The 16,130-nt window shown below is 35.1% G+C and overlaps 2 protein-coding genes and 1 pseudogene across 5 annotated transcripts; all 3 read right to left on the bottom strand.

Moving 5' to 3' along the window:
• Window positions 1-2,402: 2,402 nt before the first annotated feature.
• On the bottom strand, window positions 2,403-4,920 carry LOC100814253 (calcium uniporter protein 2, mitochondrial). The gene is made up of 2 exons (XM_003517206.5): window positions 4,159-4,920; window positions 2,403-3,154 (listed from the first exon to the last, which is right to left on the bottom strand). Exons 1-2 carry the CDS (start codon window positions 4,654-4,656, stop codon window positions 2,678-2,680), a joined length of 975 nt encoding a protein of 324 aa, XP_003517254.1. The 5' UTR covers window positions 4,657-4,920; the 3' UTR covers window positions 2,403-2,677.
• Window positions 4,921-6,915: 1,995 nt separating this feature from the next.
• LOC102667785 (UPF0496 protein At2g18630) lies at window positions 6,916-9,386 on the bottom strand. Of its 4 annotated transcripts, none has more exons than XM_006573539.4 (3): window positions 8,952-9,386; window positions 7,486-8,847; window positions 6,916-7,252 (listed from the first exon to the last, which is right to left on the bottom strand). In XM_006573539.4, the coding sequence occupies exon 2, from the start codon at window positions 8,642-8,644 to the stop codon at window positions 7,496-7,498; it is 1,149 nt and encodes a 382-aa protein (XP_006573602.1). In that variant the 5' UTR covers window positions 8,645-8,847; window positions 8,952-9,386; the 3' UTR covers window positions 6,916-7,252; window positions 7,486-7,495. The 4 variants fall into 4 exon arrangements, with proteins under 4 accessions (XP_006573602.1, XP_040872281.1, XP_014631486.1 ...); XM_041016347.1 differs by having other exon boundaries at window positions 7,486-8,842; XM_014776000.3 differs by lacking the exon at window positions 6,916-7,252 and having other exon boundaries at window positions 7,302-8,842.
• A 3,531-nt stretch (window positions 9,387-12,917) lies between these two features.
• Window positions 12,918-14,632, bottom strand: LOC100782513 (geranylgeranyl pyrophosphate synthase, chloroplastic-like; annotated as a pseudogene).
• Between the last annotated feature and the right edge of the window lie 1,498 nt (window positions 14,633-16,130).

The following is a 16,130-nucleotide window of genomic DNA, read 5'->3' as shown; positions in this document are numbered from 1 at the left end:
CAATAACCACAATGCCCCACCTCCACCCAAACCCACATAACCATTGCTCACCTCCTCGTCCCTTCCCTTCTTGAGAGAAAAAAGGGAACAAAAGAAAGGGAAACACTTTTGGGTTTAGAGATATGGGAGTGAAAGCTTTTTGTGTTGAGTTTCTATGAATAAAGAAAGGGAAATACATTTGGGTGCTGAGGTATCCACTTCCATGATAATTATTCTAGAATATGAAAACCATATTCTAGAGTAGTCATTCCGGAACACCTATACACTTCTCGAATACCTATTTCAAAATAAATAAAAAATCATATTTAGGAATACATATACATTTTTGGAATAGATATTCTAGAATAAAGAGAGGATGATATGGAAATTTAAAACATTTAGGGGTGCAGGACACAAAAAAGAGGTGCAAGAAGTATTTGCCTTTACTTTCTATCTGTTTGGGCCTTGAAGCATTACGGGAATTGGGCTCCGGCCTAACATTTTTTTTATACAAATTCATCCACGTAGTAACAAATTTATTTGATATTAGACATTCATATCCTCCTAGAGTTTTAATGCGCAAGGGAAAGGAATTGAACCAAAATTTAATTTTCAACCTGTGTTAGAAACCATTTAGGAAACGTTTCAGCCTTTTGAAAATTCATGATTGACTATTTGATTCCCTTTTATTAAAAATGATTAGCCTGTTTAATGGAGGTGGCATACAAGCAAGGCATCGTAAAATTACCCAATAAATAGTTGTTACCGTTTTGTGTTTCTTAAAATTATAACAATAATTTGCTTTTCATGGTAGTATTTTAACAGAAGAAAGGAAAAAGAGGGATTCGGAATCTGACCTACAAGTTGTAAAATGTTTACCATGAGTATTGGGTTAGATACTTCATTACTTATTGCATTACAAGTTGTAATAATCAGGAAAAAAAAAGAAGTTGTATGTTGTAATCACAGTTGGAGGACAAGAGATACCCTATGAAAACAAAAAAAGTACTCCAACCAAGTTACGAAAAGAAAGAGAATCCAAAAACAGATAATCTTTCCTATTAAACTTGGCATAAAAAGAAGAACGTGTTGCTACTCATGTGCAACAATCCTACCCTACTTATGATAAAGAACAATGACCAGCCACAGTAAACCATAAACAAAGATAAAAACCCAGCCCTCCAATTGTGAACAGCTAGAATAATCCCTCAACCAGCATTCGAATCAGGCCCCTTCCAAGAAAGTTTAATCTCTGGCTAAAATTCACCAAGGGAACCATCAGACAGCATTGAGACACAAAACGGGTTGGTTCAACCAGTCATAAAAAGATGCTTTAAAACTCGCCTTCAACCAAGACCAAACCATGAAAATAATTCACTCAACCAGGGATACCTGACATAGCTCCACTTCCTTAAATGTATGACTGCATTCCTGTGTAGCCATATAGACCAAGATGTCGCTGTCCATACTGTCTTCCAAAGGAATTTCTTCCTATATCCCAGAGAAAGACCCCAATGATGCCAAAAATGAGTAATCGGTTCTACCTCGAAACCCGGCCACCTATGTATCCTTGTTCAAACTGAATGAGAGAAGGCACAAGAGAAGAACAAGTGAGAAATTGTTTCCTGAGACAGATTACAAGAGGATATTTAGAATGTTGATCATCTCTGATAATACTCAGCCTCCTCAAGTTTCCTTTGGTTTGAACTTTGGTCTAATAACACTCCATGAGAACCCCAAAGACTTTGATGGTGCTGGTATTTTCCACACAGCTGGCTCAATTACACTCCTTGTATTTGTAGAATCCGAGATAAGAAAAGTTTTAGACTTGTTTAACTACGTACCCCGCAGAATATTTGCTCCTTCTTGAATCTTGTAACTCAATGAAAGATCTATATGCAAGAACAAGTCAATAAGGACCAAATCATAATCATTCATGATTCAAGAATATGAAGGAAGAGGATTCGAAAGGAACTAGCAAGAGGAGCATGAGAAGGTGAAGCAGTCATGTAATAGAGTTGTGCAACGGAGACTTAGTATCAGATTGCCATTCCTTGAGACTATTTGTTTTCAATTCCATTAGACTAATTATCTATTCACGCTTGAAGTTAATATATTTTAATAAATTTTGTTAAAAGTTAATATTTTCTAGTTGATTCTAAAATTGGATTTTCGAAGGATAAATTTAAATGGAAATCTAATTTTGTGACTCTAAAATATTAATGTTTTTAAGAGTGTGTACAACAGAAAATTATTGTCCAATTACTTCTATTGTGTTATTTCTTTGGATGTTTAGTGTGCGAAAATATCTAAAATTTGTCAGGTTTTAAGAAAATGAAGAACTTTGTTGCTGAAGGACAAATTTTGTCGTACTCGTGGAGAGAATATTGCTGTAATGAAGGCGTATGCAGGTGAAGAAAAAGTTTGATGAAGAGAGTTTGACATTTTGTCATTCTCAAAAAAGACATTTAAAGGAAAATCGAAAAGAACACTCAGCATCTGTTCTACATAAAGCCGCATCTAATTCTAACACACCATTAAGGGGATGAATCGGTGGAGGGGATTGTAACCCCAAATTTGCCGAAGGAGACAGCAATGTGCTGTATTCTGAAGTGAATGAAAAATGATTAATGTTATTGAGGGCCTTCCATATCATCTTTATTTTCATATTAGGCCAATCACCACACCACCTTCAATATCATTGATGAATGGAAGAATTGTCAAATGGGAGAGCAATGGAGGGATCAAACTTTGGAGGCATGGTGGTGGGAGAGCAAGCAGCCCTGAGTTGATTATACTTTTCAATGTCAAAATTGTGAAGCTTCATGAGGTGCTTCTGCTTGGAGCTGAAACGGACTTGGTAGAAGCCTTCAAAGGAAGGTTCTTTTGAGGTCCTTAGGAAGAAGGTGTAGCCTGCCATGCAGTACATTGAGGTCAAATAGAAGCATATGGGTTCCATCACATCCCAGGAGAGTTCCCAAAACGTAAGCCTCATGAATGCCATTGTTTGCACCATCATAAAACCTAACCCTCCCCAGAGCTCACGCCGAACCATGGTGTCTGCTTTCTTGTCAATGGCTGACTTCTTTTTCTCCATTACTTCGAATTCTCTTCTTACCGACTCGTGCGCCTTGGCTCCTGGTACAGGGAGAAGACCTTGGATGGCTTTTGCTACCTGTATCACAAATTTTAGAGTTTGGGTAAAACAATTGGCTTTAACTACATTTGATTTTTCCTCTAGGAATAATCACACAAACTTGCTATTTAAATTTAAACTTTCTGAGATTGTACCTAATAAGAAACACAGGAGAACAAATTTAATAATGCCTAAGAAATAAGAACAAATTTACTAATGACCATCACCTAAATAAACCCTTAACCCACCCTCCTAATTATAAAAAAAAGAGAGAGGGCTTTTATAAATTTTTTCCCCCCCCCCCCCCCCCCCCCCCCAACCCCCAAAAAAAAAAAAAACACTTTCACATATTGGGGAATCTCTTGTGGTATTTTTATGTAAGGAGAAGGTACCCACCCTCCTCCTAGTTATAAAAAAAGCTGGGCTTTATAACCTCCAATTTTCAATACACTTATAGACATAATCAAACCCCCAATTTTCACTTAATGGCAGCTAATAATTGTATACCATTTTAGTCTTGTTTTAAAATAATTTGGGATTAGTAGGGGCAAAGACTCATTCAAGCAGATCACAATTGAACCAAACTCTTGAATTTTCTTCTTTTTTTATTTCAAAAAAATCCCAAATTTCTCATTAGTGAAGCCGCAGAATGACAAAATTGAATGAATGGTGGTGATGGATGAAAGCTGATGGGCTTTTGCAGTCCTTTACAGCCCTAATTAACCACCTCAAACGTGGAATCCTTTACACTTTCTAGATCTTGCGAAACAACATAGTTTCAAATTCCTGTCGAAAAAACACAAGAAATAATCATAAAAAAACTATCAGTTTTCGGTAGTCTCCAATTAAATGGGAAACGCGAAGAAGCATGTGATGAAAAAAAAAACCTATCTTTGATCTCCACCATCACCCCTCTGTAACAACCCAGAAATTAAAACACAACCCAACGAAAACACACCAAAAAAACAAAATTGCAAAACAAATAAAGTATCACAGGATTAGATTGGATTAAATGACAAAAATAAAAGGAATTAAGAATTAACCTGTTCGGGTCTGAGAAACACGACATCTCCCAACACAATCACAGCCGCGGAATTGTCCAACATCTTTGCAATCTCCACCGCTTGATCCTGATCCGAGCAATGCTCATCGCAGATCCCAATGAACTCCGAGAACGTTATGCAACTCTTTCGGGTCTCTCTCAGCTTCGCTTTCACCATCTCCACCTGCGCCACCTTTAGCAATTTTCTCGCGTCCTTGACGGTGACTGTGTCCACCATTTCCATCGGCGGAGGCGGCGTCAACCCATCCAACCGGATCCGGTTGTGGGCAATACCCATCGTCCTGAGCCTGTCGAGGAGGTTTCCGGCGAGTTGCGGCGCACGGAAGAGGCCATTTTCTCCGGGATCAACGGGCTCGTCGGCCCGCGGTGAAAGCCTTCCGATGACGGAGGAAGAGGAAATCCGACAATTGGTGAGCGCTTGTGATGACACTTTGGTGATGTTAAGGAGCCGTTGAGCAAGGGTTTTCCTGAACGCCATCGATAGGATAATAATTAAAGACAGAGAAATAAATTGAAGTTAAGGATTGAATTGAAGAAAACGATGGGTCAGGAAAGTTGGTTATATAGGAGCTCCAATACAAATGGAGCACACCACAGATAAGGTTGACACGCGAGAATTTTAAGAAGAAACGCGGAACTTGGCTGGCTTTCCTTGTTTTGTGTTTTTAATGGTCTGTTGTTACTTCTGTGTTGTTGAATTGTTTAGGAGAGATATATATATAGAGAGAGAGAGAGAGAGATTGAAGCGCGATAAATTGAAAGTGAAACAAAAAAAACGCAATTTCACGAGGAGAAGAATCCAGAAAGAGACGAAGATGGCCGGAAACGTGGACGGTGATGATTGAAGAAAAGGAACAGGTGGATTCCTACCCGTGGGATTGTGGTGGTGCTGACTAGGTTGTGACTGGAACAGGTTACAGCTCAGGGGGAACATTGACATGCTCATCTGATCGCTAAATATTCAAAATTGGATTTTGTAAATTAATTAATGTAATTTTGAAGCTTAAGAAACGTGTGGATGGAGACGAGAGGAGAGGGAAAGAACAAAGCGAGAAAGTAGGATTGGCGGCCACAAGTAGCTGCGTCCACGCGAACATGTCGCCACGTATCTCTGATTCTCACGTGTTTCTTTCACGCAATCACATGTTATATATTCTTCACCCCTTTTTTTTCAATTAAATCATTTTAATATTATTTTTCTTTTTCCTATGTATATATTCCACTTCCTTTATTTATTTATATATATATAAATTTATTATTTAATACATTTAAAATGTTATCTTAAATAAGACTATTTTTAATGCATTATTTAATGCAAGTATTTTTATAAATTATTATTCAACAAAAGTATTTTGAAGAGATTTTCTTTAATTTAATACGAGCTAACTTAATAGCTTTGGGCTAATAATTGCAGCTACTAATTAATTTTTTTTATCTAGATTTTAAAAAAAAATAATCAACTACTTTTACTAAGCATTCTTTTTTGTCTTTTCAAGTGATGATAGCAAAAGAGAAAAGGAAGTGCACTATAACCTTCGACCATAGTTGTCCATTAGTTTTGAATAAAAAATAAATTAATTTCATTTGAGAATAAACAGAAAGAAAATTAATATATATATATATATATATATATATATATAATAATAATATTTTTATATAAAAAGAAAAAAAACGCATCTTTAGAATTTGTTTTTATTTCTCTTTATATTTTTTTTACATTTCCTTTTTTATTTTCAAACAAATAAAGGATTAATATATCGAATAAAATATTCTAAAAAAAAACTTATCGAGTGAAGAAGATCTAAATTATTAAAGGATTAAATAATTAATAAATAGTCAAAAGTTAAATACTAATTAAGTAAGAGCAAAATAATTGCATTATAACTATCATCCAATGGAGTTTGGGCCTTAGGGCCCTTCTGTTAACAAAAATAAAATGGAAAGCGATAATCTTAGTCTGGGAACTGCTAGGAACACCTAGCATTTTTCTGATACACCCAGGATAACATGTGAAAGTCTAGTTTTGCCCTTTCATAAGCCCAATAATTGGTAATCTATCTGTAAGTGACCCATAGGATTTTTTTGATTTTTTTTTCAAAAATATAATTTATGAATTAATTTAAAATTAATGATCTAAATAAGAATCAAACCTGTAACTTTTAAGTTATTAGCAACGCTCTAACCAACTAAGTTAATAGACTAACTATGTTATAAAATAATTAATGTTGTCATATATATAACACTAAAAATTTTAATATATATTTAATGCACATGTAAATTTACATAATAAATTTTGTGATAATTAATTTTTATCTAATACTTAATATTTGACATGGAAAGGGTCCAATTTCATTCTAACAAGATAGTTATTTTAAGAGACCGTCATTTCTTTTACATTTTTTCCCCTTTTCTGACTTATTTACGTATGAACACCTACTTGTATAACACCTCCTGCACATAATTTCATTTTACTTCTCCTTTCTTACATATATTACCTATTATACCTATACTCAACGATTCAAGGACACATACTAATAAACACTTATAAAAAGATAGAAGATATAAATAACAGGATGACAGTAAGAGAGACAGATAGCAATTATGAATGTGAAAGAGGTGTGTATCCATATGGCATATATAACTACGCTTTTCTTTATCGAGGGAGGCTCTTATACCCATACTTGGTCGATAGCCCCCATGTCCATGTTTTTAGTAATAGTATTATATGAGGTGTTTATTTTAGAAGTATAATTATAATTATAACTATTGCCGAATCTTCTGATAAAAAATTACAACTTCAAATCCAACAATGCTTAGAAAAGGTCATCAGATTCCTACAAGGTGCATCGACTATTATCGTCAGTGGATGCCTCAAACATCAGGATCCTATCAAAGCATCTCACATGTAAGAAGCCAATAAAGAAAGAATTTATCATCACAAAGCGGAGTCCCAACTTGAAGGAGTTAGGGTGCTTTAACTGCATATATATATATATATATATTTTCTCATGATTCCATTATTGTTGCCCAATCTCAGAGTCAGTCAAAGTCTCACAGAGGATGTTCAATTGCATCTAGCAAAAGAGTAAAAGAAAAAATAAGCAGGAAAATTGTTCGTAAATATGAATAATGCAAAGACCTAAGTATAGGCAATTAGGCAGTGTATAAATAGAAATGTTATACACGAGTTAATATCTGTATGCTTTTTCATAATCATAAGCACATCAATACCACTACATGTGCTGGGTGTTTAATCGGTAGGCGCAAAAGAAGATGCCAGGTAGAGAAAGTAATCTACAAAACCTACCGAAGGACTTTCAGCTAGTGTTTGTGTAATTAATAATCTTTTTCACAACCACTGTCCTTGCCATCCTTATCTGCCGACTACATTCATCAGCTTGCTTACTCAACGCCTCAATGGTCTCTGCAAAAATGTCTATATTCTTCTTAATCTCATCTATGGCAAACTTTACAGCATCCTCATTTCTAAGAGCAAAATCAGAACTCTGCAACATGGACTCTATCTTTATTTCCAATTGGTCGATGCGCAAACGAATGTTTTTCAAGTCCACCAATGTAATGTAACTACCAACTTGCATAGAACTGATTAGTTCTCTTTGGCCCTTTAAAGCTGTCTCATATCGCTTAAACAGAGAGTTACACCATTTCCCCACTGAGCCTATTGGAACAGCCAATGCACCAGCCAAAGCAGTTACAACAGGCGGTGCAGCAATGGCAGCTGCGACCACTGAGAATATCAAAACAGACACGAAAGCAGCCACAAAAATGGCATTTGACACCCTCTTCAATGTCTTGAAGGACTTCAGTTTCTTATCAAGCTTTTGCTTCCTAATTTTCAATTTCTTCAGCATTGATGCCTGCTGTTGATAAACTGACTGAAACAAGGAATAAAACTCCTCAGTAAAGGGGTCCCCGGCTTCCTTGAAACCCTTAAGCTCTTGCAAAGTCTTCAAATAAGTGGACCCTTCAACCCCATTTTGCACCTCTTCCTCAAAACAGGTAATCGCAGACTTAACTATAACATGCCTTCCGCGAGCTCGATTCAAGCATTTATCAAGAGCGTTGCAGAAGTTCAATGTCTGGAGGCTATTTTCAAAGAAGTCCTCCACCAGGGAGAACAGCTCTCTGTCCTTCTTGTTCCATATATCTTGCTGGCACTCTAGAATGACTTTGGCAACATCCTGATTCATTTCAAGCAAACTACCAGTCATTTCCCCTAGTGACTCGATGGATATGGAACGAACCTCAATCCCATTAGCAAGAGAGGTGATCACCCTGTTGGTGCGCTCCTGAATGGTAGCATCTAAGGATTGCAAGTTTGGATCTTCAACACACGCAGCCTCATAAGAGTTCAAATCAGCCGCATACAGAGAATGGGTACCCATTTTGATTGGTGTTGGAACACCACTATTGCTAGGTATCTTGCTGGATTGCCCTCCCATCATAGCCAATTTTAGCCCTATCAAAGAGTAAACCCAACTTCCAAAATTAGAAGGGTAAATACAATAGGATCACAATCAATCACCAACTGTCTCAAACTCCAACAATTGCAGAGTTTCAAGTGCTCAATTAGATCCTGGCTTTGAGATGTGAGAAAGAAAAGTGCTCTGAATGTGACAAGATCCAGCACCCAAAAGACAATCCTACACTAGAGAAAACAGAATAGGTACATATCAATCTAAGTTATTAAAAAAAAAAGTTGCAATTTTTAACTAAATATATGTAAAGGACCAGCTTAGAAGTTCTTAGTACCTGAGTTTCAGTCGAAATTTCAGAATTACGTTGGCGTCTCTCACTTGAATAGATGCCCTCAGAGAAAACAGTTACAAAGTGAAGGAAATGAGTGAGAAGAATCTGAGATGTCCAATTATGGGAAAAGAACGAAACACGGAAGTGGCTTGCAGCTTGAATTGAAGCATTGAGGGAGAAAAGGTGTGTGGGTGTTAAGATTGTACAAAGGCTATGAACTTGATTCTGTGAGGGTTTTGCGATTTCCCGAACCATGCAAGAAGTCAAGGAAGAAGTGGTTCGGCAAAACCAAAAGGGGGTTGCTGCGTCCTTTTCTTATTGAATGTTCAAAGCAGCTTCTTCATCTTTACTGTGTAACCGAGGGTTGAGTCAGAAATGCGTTGTGGTTTTTTTTTCCCCACAGCCACACGGGTTTTGGACTTTAGACCCGTTGCTTCGACCATAATCCCATATTCGTTCGTTATTCTATAATAAATTGTGTAATTTTAGGCTTCTTATTTTTAATTGTGTAAATTAGGTGTAAACATCAGTTACCAAACTACTTTATTTATTAGATATATGTGTAAGAAATATATTATAAATAATATTAAAGTGTAAATAACTAAAAGTGTATATATTTTTACCGATGTTATACAAACAAATAATATAATATAATCAAATCAAATAAATAATAACTTATTTTTTTAATATTTTATTTTTATTATAATTAATCGTTCAATTTTAAATTTTTTCTTATATGAAAATGTGTTGTTTTGATTTTTTTTTCTTTTCTTATATTACTATTGATGTAATATTTCTTTTTGTATTTCAATAAAAATTCAAACAAAAATAACCTTTTAATGATATCTTTATAATTAATTTTGTAATTAAAATTTCTTGTATCTAAAATCAAGTTTGAACTACACTATCTTGAAAATTAATAATAACTTTTTAAATTTTTTTTGGTATTTTATTAAAAAATTTCATAAATGATAATGTCTTATTTCAATCCCAAACATAACCTTTATAGTATTAAATTAAAAAAAATATTGCAGAAAATTGACTATAGGAGTATAATTATTTTGTTAGTGAAATAAAAAATATTACATTAATCGGCCAAAATTGGCCAAGCCCAGTGGATCAGACTGATCTGGGATCTCCAAATTGTGGCCCGAAAAAAATCAGCCAATTGAGCCCGACCCTATGTGCCGAACAGGTGTTCGCCCAAGAGCTTATTTGCCCTAAATATTTTTTTTCTTTTAAAATTTATATTAGTTCGAAAGCTCTGTGAAGTGACAACTTGCAAACAATTTTTATCAAACCCAATGGGAAGTAGTGAAAACACTATTGTGCAGTATGGACAAAGAAATCTTCACAAATCCTCAGAAGGAGAAGCCATTAATCAAACTCTTGATGCTCTCATGAACATGAAGCTAGAACTTTCAGCCTATAAGTATATGAAATGTATCATACAAATTGATCACAAAGAAATTAGCACAAACACTCCTGTCAATTATGGAGGAGTTGGTAAGTCCATTTCAAAGCAGCTGCGTCCTTGGGAAATATTATAGTAACAGCATTATTATTACACAATAAATTATTCATTACATGAGACTAAAGAGAGGAAAGAAATTGATTCAGAGAAGGTTATGACAAAAATGAAATGCATATTCATTAAGAAGACTACAGAGGAGTGTTGCTTTGCTTTTAGCTTCACCGAACTAATTTGGCATTGCATGTCTGAGAATTCTCTTAACATGGAAGCGAAGGAGGATTTCTTTTCGTCAAAAGGTCTTTAGTGAGGGGTGTAGAACATCATTATCATCTTGTTAGAATTGAAGTGGAGAGCGGAACCTAAAAACGGCAAATTTACGTAACAGGGTTTCATTTAGAAACTTTTTACGTAAATGGGTCTGTTTTCAAACAATTTACACAGGGGGTCTCTTATTTGCATGAAAGCTGTTGTTGGCTTTGGCGGTAAAGCATGACCCGTCAGTGGCAATGGCGATACAGGCTGATCCCGCCATTGGCACTGGCGATATGAGCTTACGTGAACACTAAATCGCTGGTCCCATTGGCGATACGAGCCACGTGGAGTGTTTGCCGCAAGTCCAATTGGCGATACGAGCTGGAAGAGGTTGCCGCAAATTCCATTGGCGATACAAGGGTGTTCTCGCCAATGAAATAAAAACCGTATACTTGCCAATGTTTGCCACTTTGCTCGCTCGTATACACGTTTTCTTGCTTGAGCGTTAACTACTATGAAATGATATAATGATAAAATGATTATATATTGTCTCGTGTCCAGGCTTCATGATTTACGTTTCACACATGTCCTATTTCATTTGATGATTATATTTTTCCAACAATTTCTATCATATTGTCACCGTCATGCACGTATTTTTTTTGTTTCCATTTTTAGTTAGGAGTAGATTTCTTTTATTTGTGATTGGCATATTCGGCGAAGAAGAAAAAACAAGATAGAAAAAATGAACAAAACAAGAAAAGAAAAGAAATTCATTAGTATTATTTGATTTGAAAAAAGAAAAATATTTTTTCTTCATAAATATTATAAAATCAAAATGCATTGTAAGGATAATTTTTGAAAAATCAGAGAAAAAAATACCTTTTTTGTTAAATTAAGGATTATTTAAGTCAATCTTTATATAATAGAGACACATGAAATATGATCTTGTATTGAATTAATAATTAATGATTTCTAATAATGTAATTGCCAAAATAAAAGAGACATGACAAAAAAAAGATATGACCAATATTATTTCCGATTATATATTTTTATAATCTATAAGGAATCTATTATGCTATTTTGAAAATTATAAATTTGATTTCTTATTTTTTTTTTGTGATAAACCAACCAGAGAACTAATTACCTCTGGAAAAAGAATAGAATCAGAATTCATTCTTAAAGCATTTAAAATATAATCCTGAGCAAAATCATGAACTACAAAATCATAAAAAAATAGTACCCTCCATAGCATTTATTGATTCGATAAATTTACAAATATATTTTTCAACATTCTTTTATTAATGGTTATTTTCTCTGACGCAATGATCTTACGTGCGAAGCTTATACGGAATATCTCAGACAAAAATTTTCATTACGCGTGTTGAAAATGCAAAAGTCTCCAAATTAAATATGAGGACGAGACCAGCATCACCTTTAGACTACATAAAAAATGCTGAAAACAAAAACAACCTTAAACTACATGAATTCTTTTGCTTGGTTGATCATTAACAAAAAATAGGTGGCACCATGTGGTGAACTAAAACATGAGAAAAATATGATTTTGGATACGCATCTCTAATTCGGTCCTTGTATCGCCAAGCAACCTCTCTCCAGCTCGTATCACCAATTGGACTTGCGGCAAGCACTCCACGTGGCTAGTATCGCCAATGGGACCAGCGGTTTAGTGTCCACGTAAGCTCGTATCGCAAGTGCCAATAGCGGGATCAGCCTGTATCGCCATTGCCACTGGCGGGTCATGCTTTATCGCCAAAGCCAACAGCGGCTTCCATGTAAATAAGAGACCCCCTGTGCAAATTGTTTGAAAACAGACCCATTTACGTAAAAAGTTTATAAATGGAACCCTGTTATGTAAATTTGCCACCTAGAAACCAATTAAGATGGACCCCCATTTCCTATATCCTTTTTGCATATGATTTGATGTTATTTGCGGAAACTAACTCCAGCAAGCAGATATTATGGTTAGGAAGTCTCACATAGTCTGCCTTAGTCCTTGAGGTATAACGTATATATCTGTTGAACAATTTCACTTGGTGCCAATTGATTTTAAGATGAAATCTAACATGGTATCAGAACTTATAGCCCGTCTTAATTCTTTACGCCATGTCGGCGGTTCTATCTACCATATAGGCGACTCGCCTATATCAGCCCCCTCACTGGAGGGGGATGTTAAAGAGCTTGAGATAGCACCCCTTAATGTTTCTCACTAACAACTAAACAAAAAGTCTTCTTATTATGCTTCAATGGAAGCTAATTAAAGTAGTTAGCAATAAATTCTGGTATTCTTAAAATTGTGTAAAAAGCTGAAGTTGTGCAAGAAGAAACCAGAGAATACAATGTTGCCTCTGGGCTCTGAGCAATGTAATTGGTTAAAGCAAATAACGGAGCCCGCCTTTGGGGATCGAACCCACACAATTGTTCCTTGGCATCCTGCATCAATTTTCCAGCAAACTCCTTAGACTTATGTATCCCCAAAAGCTTGGGATAAGTAACCTTATGAGCCACCAAATCCTTTCCCGCCGTCTTTCCCAATTCCTCGGACGATTTCGTAACATCTATAATATCATCGACAACCTGGTACAACAACCCAATGCACCTAGCGAACCTCCTTAATCTCTCAGCCTCCTCGTCGGTTCCACTTCCCACTAATACCCCCAACACAGCCGCAACTTCCAACAACGCTGCCGTTTTGTGCACGTGAGTGAATGAATTCCAATCTCTCCAAACTTACTTTCGACACCCCTTCCGGCTCTATATCCATCACTTGTCCCGCCACACACCCTTCCGCGCCAATCGATTTCGCTAACTTCCCCCAATCGCGCGAACCACCCGTGACGGCGACACGCCCTTCGTGGACGCCGCCACGTCCTCGCCGAAGACCTTGTGGTTGGTCGGCTTTCCGCGGCGGAGGTCATCGTTGTCCATACAGTGCAAGTCGTCGTGGATGAGCGACATGGTGTGGATCATCTCAACGGCGCACGCGGCGGGGAGGGCGGTGGCCTCGGTGCCGTCGAGGAGCTCGCAGGCGGCGATGCAGAGTAGCGGGTGGACCCTCTTGCCGCCGGCGAGGAGGGAGTAGCGCATGGCTTGGTGGATCTTGTGTGGGTCCTTCAGCGTAATGGCTGCGTCCACTGTGTGGGCCTTGGCGAGCATTCTAGCCTTGAAGTCGAAGTTGAGCGCATCTTCAAGTTCAATTTCCTCGGTTGTCACTGTGTATTCCTTAGTTTTGGTTTCCTTAGCATAGATGTGGGACGTGGCCATGTTCCAAGATTCACAGAACTCGTGTTTGGTGTGAGATATGGCGTTTGGGTGCTAATGTTTTAGTTATATAGAGTTGGAAGTGGTAGTTGTCAAAATGTGCGGCCACTTATGCCACACGGGTTACAATAAAATACATTCTTTGGACCAAATGCAATTCCTACTATACATCTCACGGATCTTTTTCATGAGAAATTTGTGTGTGTGTTTTTTTTTTATAAATTTTATTTTTTTTATTATTGTTCGATGTCCATTTAAAAACACAAACAAATTTCATATAATTCAGCTAGTAGTTGCCGGATAGTATATGTTTACTTTGGTGTGAGTAAAAGATAAGACGTTGATTAGAATTTCATCTATGAAACAAATAATCTGCTAAAAGGATTAATTTCGTTATATTGTAGATATTTTTAGGTCGTTTGAAATATTTTATTTTGTTTTTTTTAATTAAGATGTATGATTAAATTGTTATTTTTTATAATAATTATTGTACAGACAAGGCCCAACAAACACCAAGAAGTATGAGAAAGATAGAATGCGGAATTCGATGAGTTTACTAGGAGAGGGAATCTGTTGCCATTTTTGGGTTCTCTTCTTGAGAGTTTGTCGTTATCCTTTGTGTGGTTCCTGTAATCTATTAAAAAGGACCCTTCGCAACACACAACATTCGTACTTCCTTCCAGGGCATGTATTTTCGTCCCTCTCCTATATCTCTTTACATTATTTTTTTATTGGTAAAAATTAAAGATTAGTATAATTTTTTATAATAATTTATATATTTTTATTTAATTAATTGAACTAGATTTTCTTAGTTTCTCTTTACACATTAAGTATTTTTTTTTTAAAAAATTGTAATTATAACTTACTAATTTATTTCTTCTAAAAAACAATATAAGTTAGCAAATTGTATATGCTTATATTTAAATTTTTTGAATGATTAATTTGATAATAATATTTTAAATATTAAAGAGACAATTAGATGATCAAATTTGTAAGACTTTTTTTAAGGGACCACATTTTTAAGACTACTACGTTAATATGCATGTATAATTGCGTTGAAAGTGTTTTTGAGCTAAAGATTGCATCTGAGTTTTTTCTGGTGTTGTTATGTTTTGGCGCATTAGAGTGGAGATCTTTCAGCTTTTAATTTGTGTATAAACATGTGCTGAAGAAGATGGCTGTAATTTGGCCCGAGTATTTTTATTAAACCCTCATATGCAAGGCATGCACATGACTGCTTGGGGTTAACGGAAACAAGGTCTTAATGGTGTAGGGGTGCATGTGTAATAAAATTGCAAAAGTCAGGGTCCAACAATGAGGATTGCGTGTAATAAGTGTAAAATACATTAGAGACAAGTATAATATGAGATAAGATTTATTTTTGGCATTCATAATGTATGATGGCTTAAATAATTTGAGATTCGTTCCTTTCTTTGTCAATAAAAATCAAAGATAAATACTCATAAATTTATAAAAACTCAGGTACCTTAATTAATTGAGTTAAACTGTTATATAATTAAGATATGTCTTAGTATTAGTGTATGAAAGGGAAAAAAAACTCCTATTTAATAACGGATAACTTCGTAAACGAAATTTTTTAAAATAAATATATATATACACACACACATATATATATATATATATATATATATATATATATATATATATATATATATATATATATATATATATATATATATATATATATTGATCGGATAACTCCTATCTTATGTTACCTATTAAACAATCAAATCTCTATACTTTTACATTGACCAAATGTTAATAGCTTGGTAGCTAAAAATAAAAACAATTCTAATAACTCAAATAGTAATTGGTAGTATAAATTATGCTTAAATATTTTAAGTAAAATCTTAGTTTCTATGCGTTGTGTATAAATTTTTTTGCACAATTAATGGAAAATATGATAAGTATATATTTTAAGTTTTTTATACCAAGATTTATTTAAAATAATTATTATAAACATCCAAAAACTAATTATATATGAGAAGTTATGATTAGATTACAGTATCTTTTACCCTGTAACTCTATATTTTATTAATGACAATATATCATATATATTATACAATTTAAACTCAATATCTTAAAAAAGATCATGGTAATAATGAATAAAATAAAGATAAAATATAGCGTGTAGAAAAAGCAACATATTCTTCCAAAAA

This window comes from Glycine max, chromosome 1 (genome assembly GCF_000004515.6).
Source record: "Glycine max cultivar Williams 82 chromosome 1, Glycine_max_v4.0, whole genome shotgun sequence".
Lineage (NCBI taxonomy): Eukaryota > Viridiplantae > Streptophyta > Magnoliopsida > Fabales > Fabaceae > Glycine > Glycine max.
Note: the sequence above shows the minus strand (reverse complement) of the source record. Positions and strands in the feature narration are given on the sequence as shown.

Excerpts from the sequence above, each read along its gene's own strand:
- LOC100814253 (XM_003517206.5), bottom strand. The coding sequence starts at position 4,656 with ATGGCGTTCAGGAAAACCCTTGCTCAACGGCTCCTTAACATCACCAAA. Across the intron at positions 3,155-4,158 it reads TGTTTCTCAGACCCGAACAG|GTAGCAAAAGCCATCCAAGG; the intron begins GTTAATTCTTAA and ends TTTGTGATACAG.
- LOC102667785 (XM_006573539.4), bottom strand. The coding sequence starts at position 8,644 with ATGATGGGAGGGCAATCCAGCAAGATACCTAGCAATAGTGGTGTTCCA.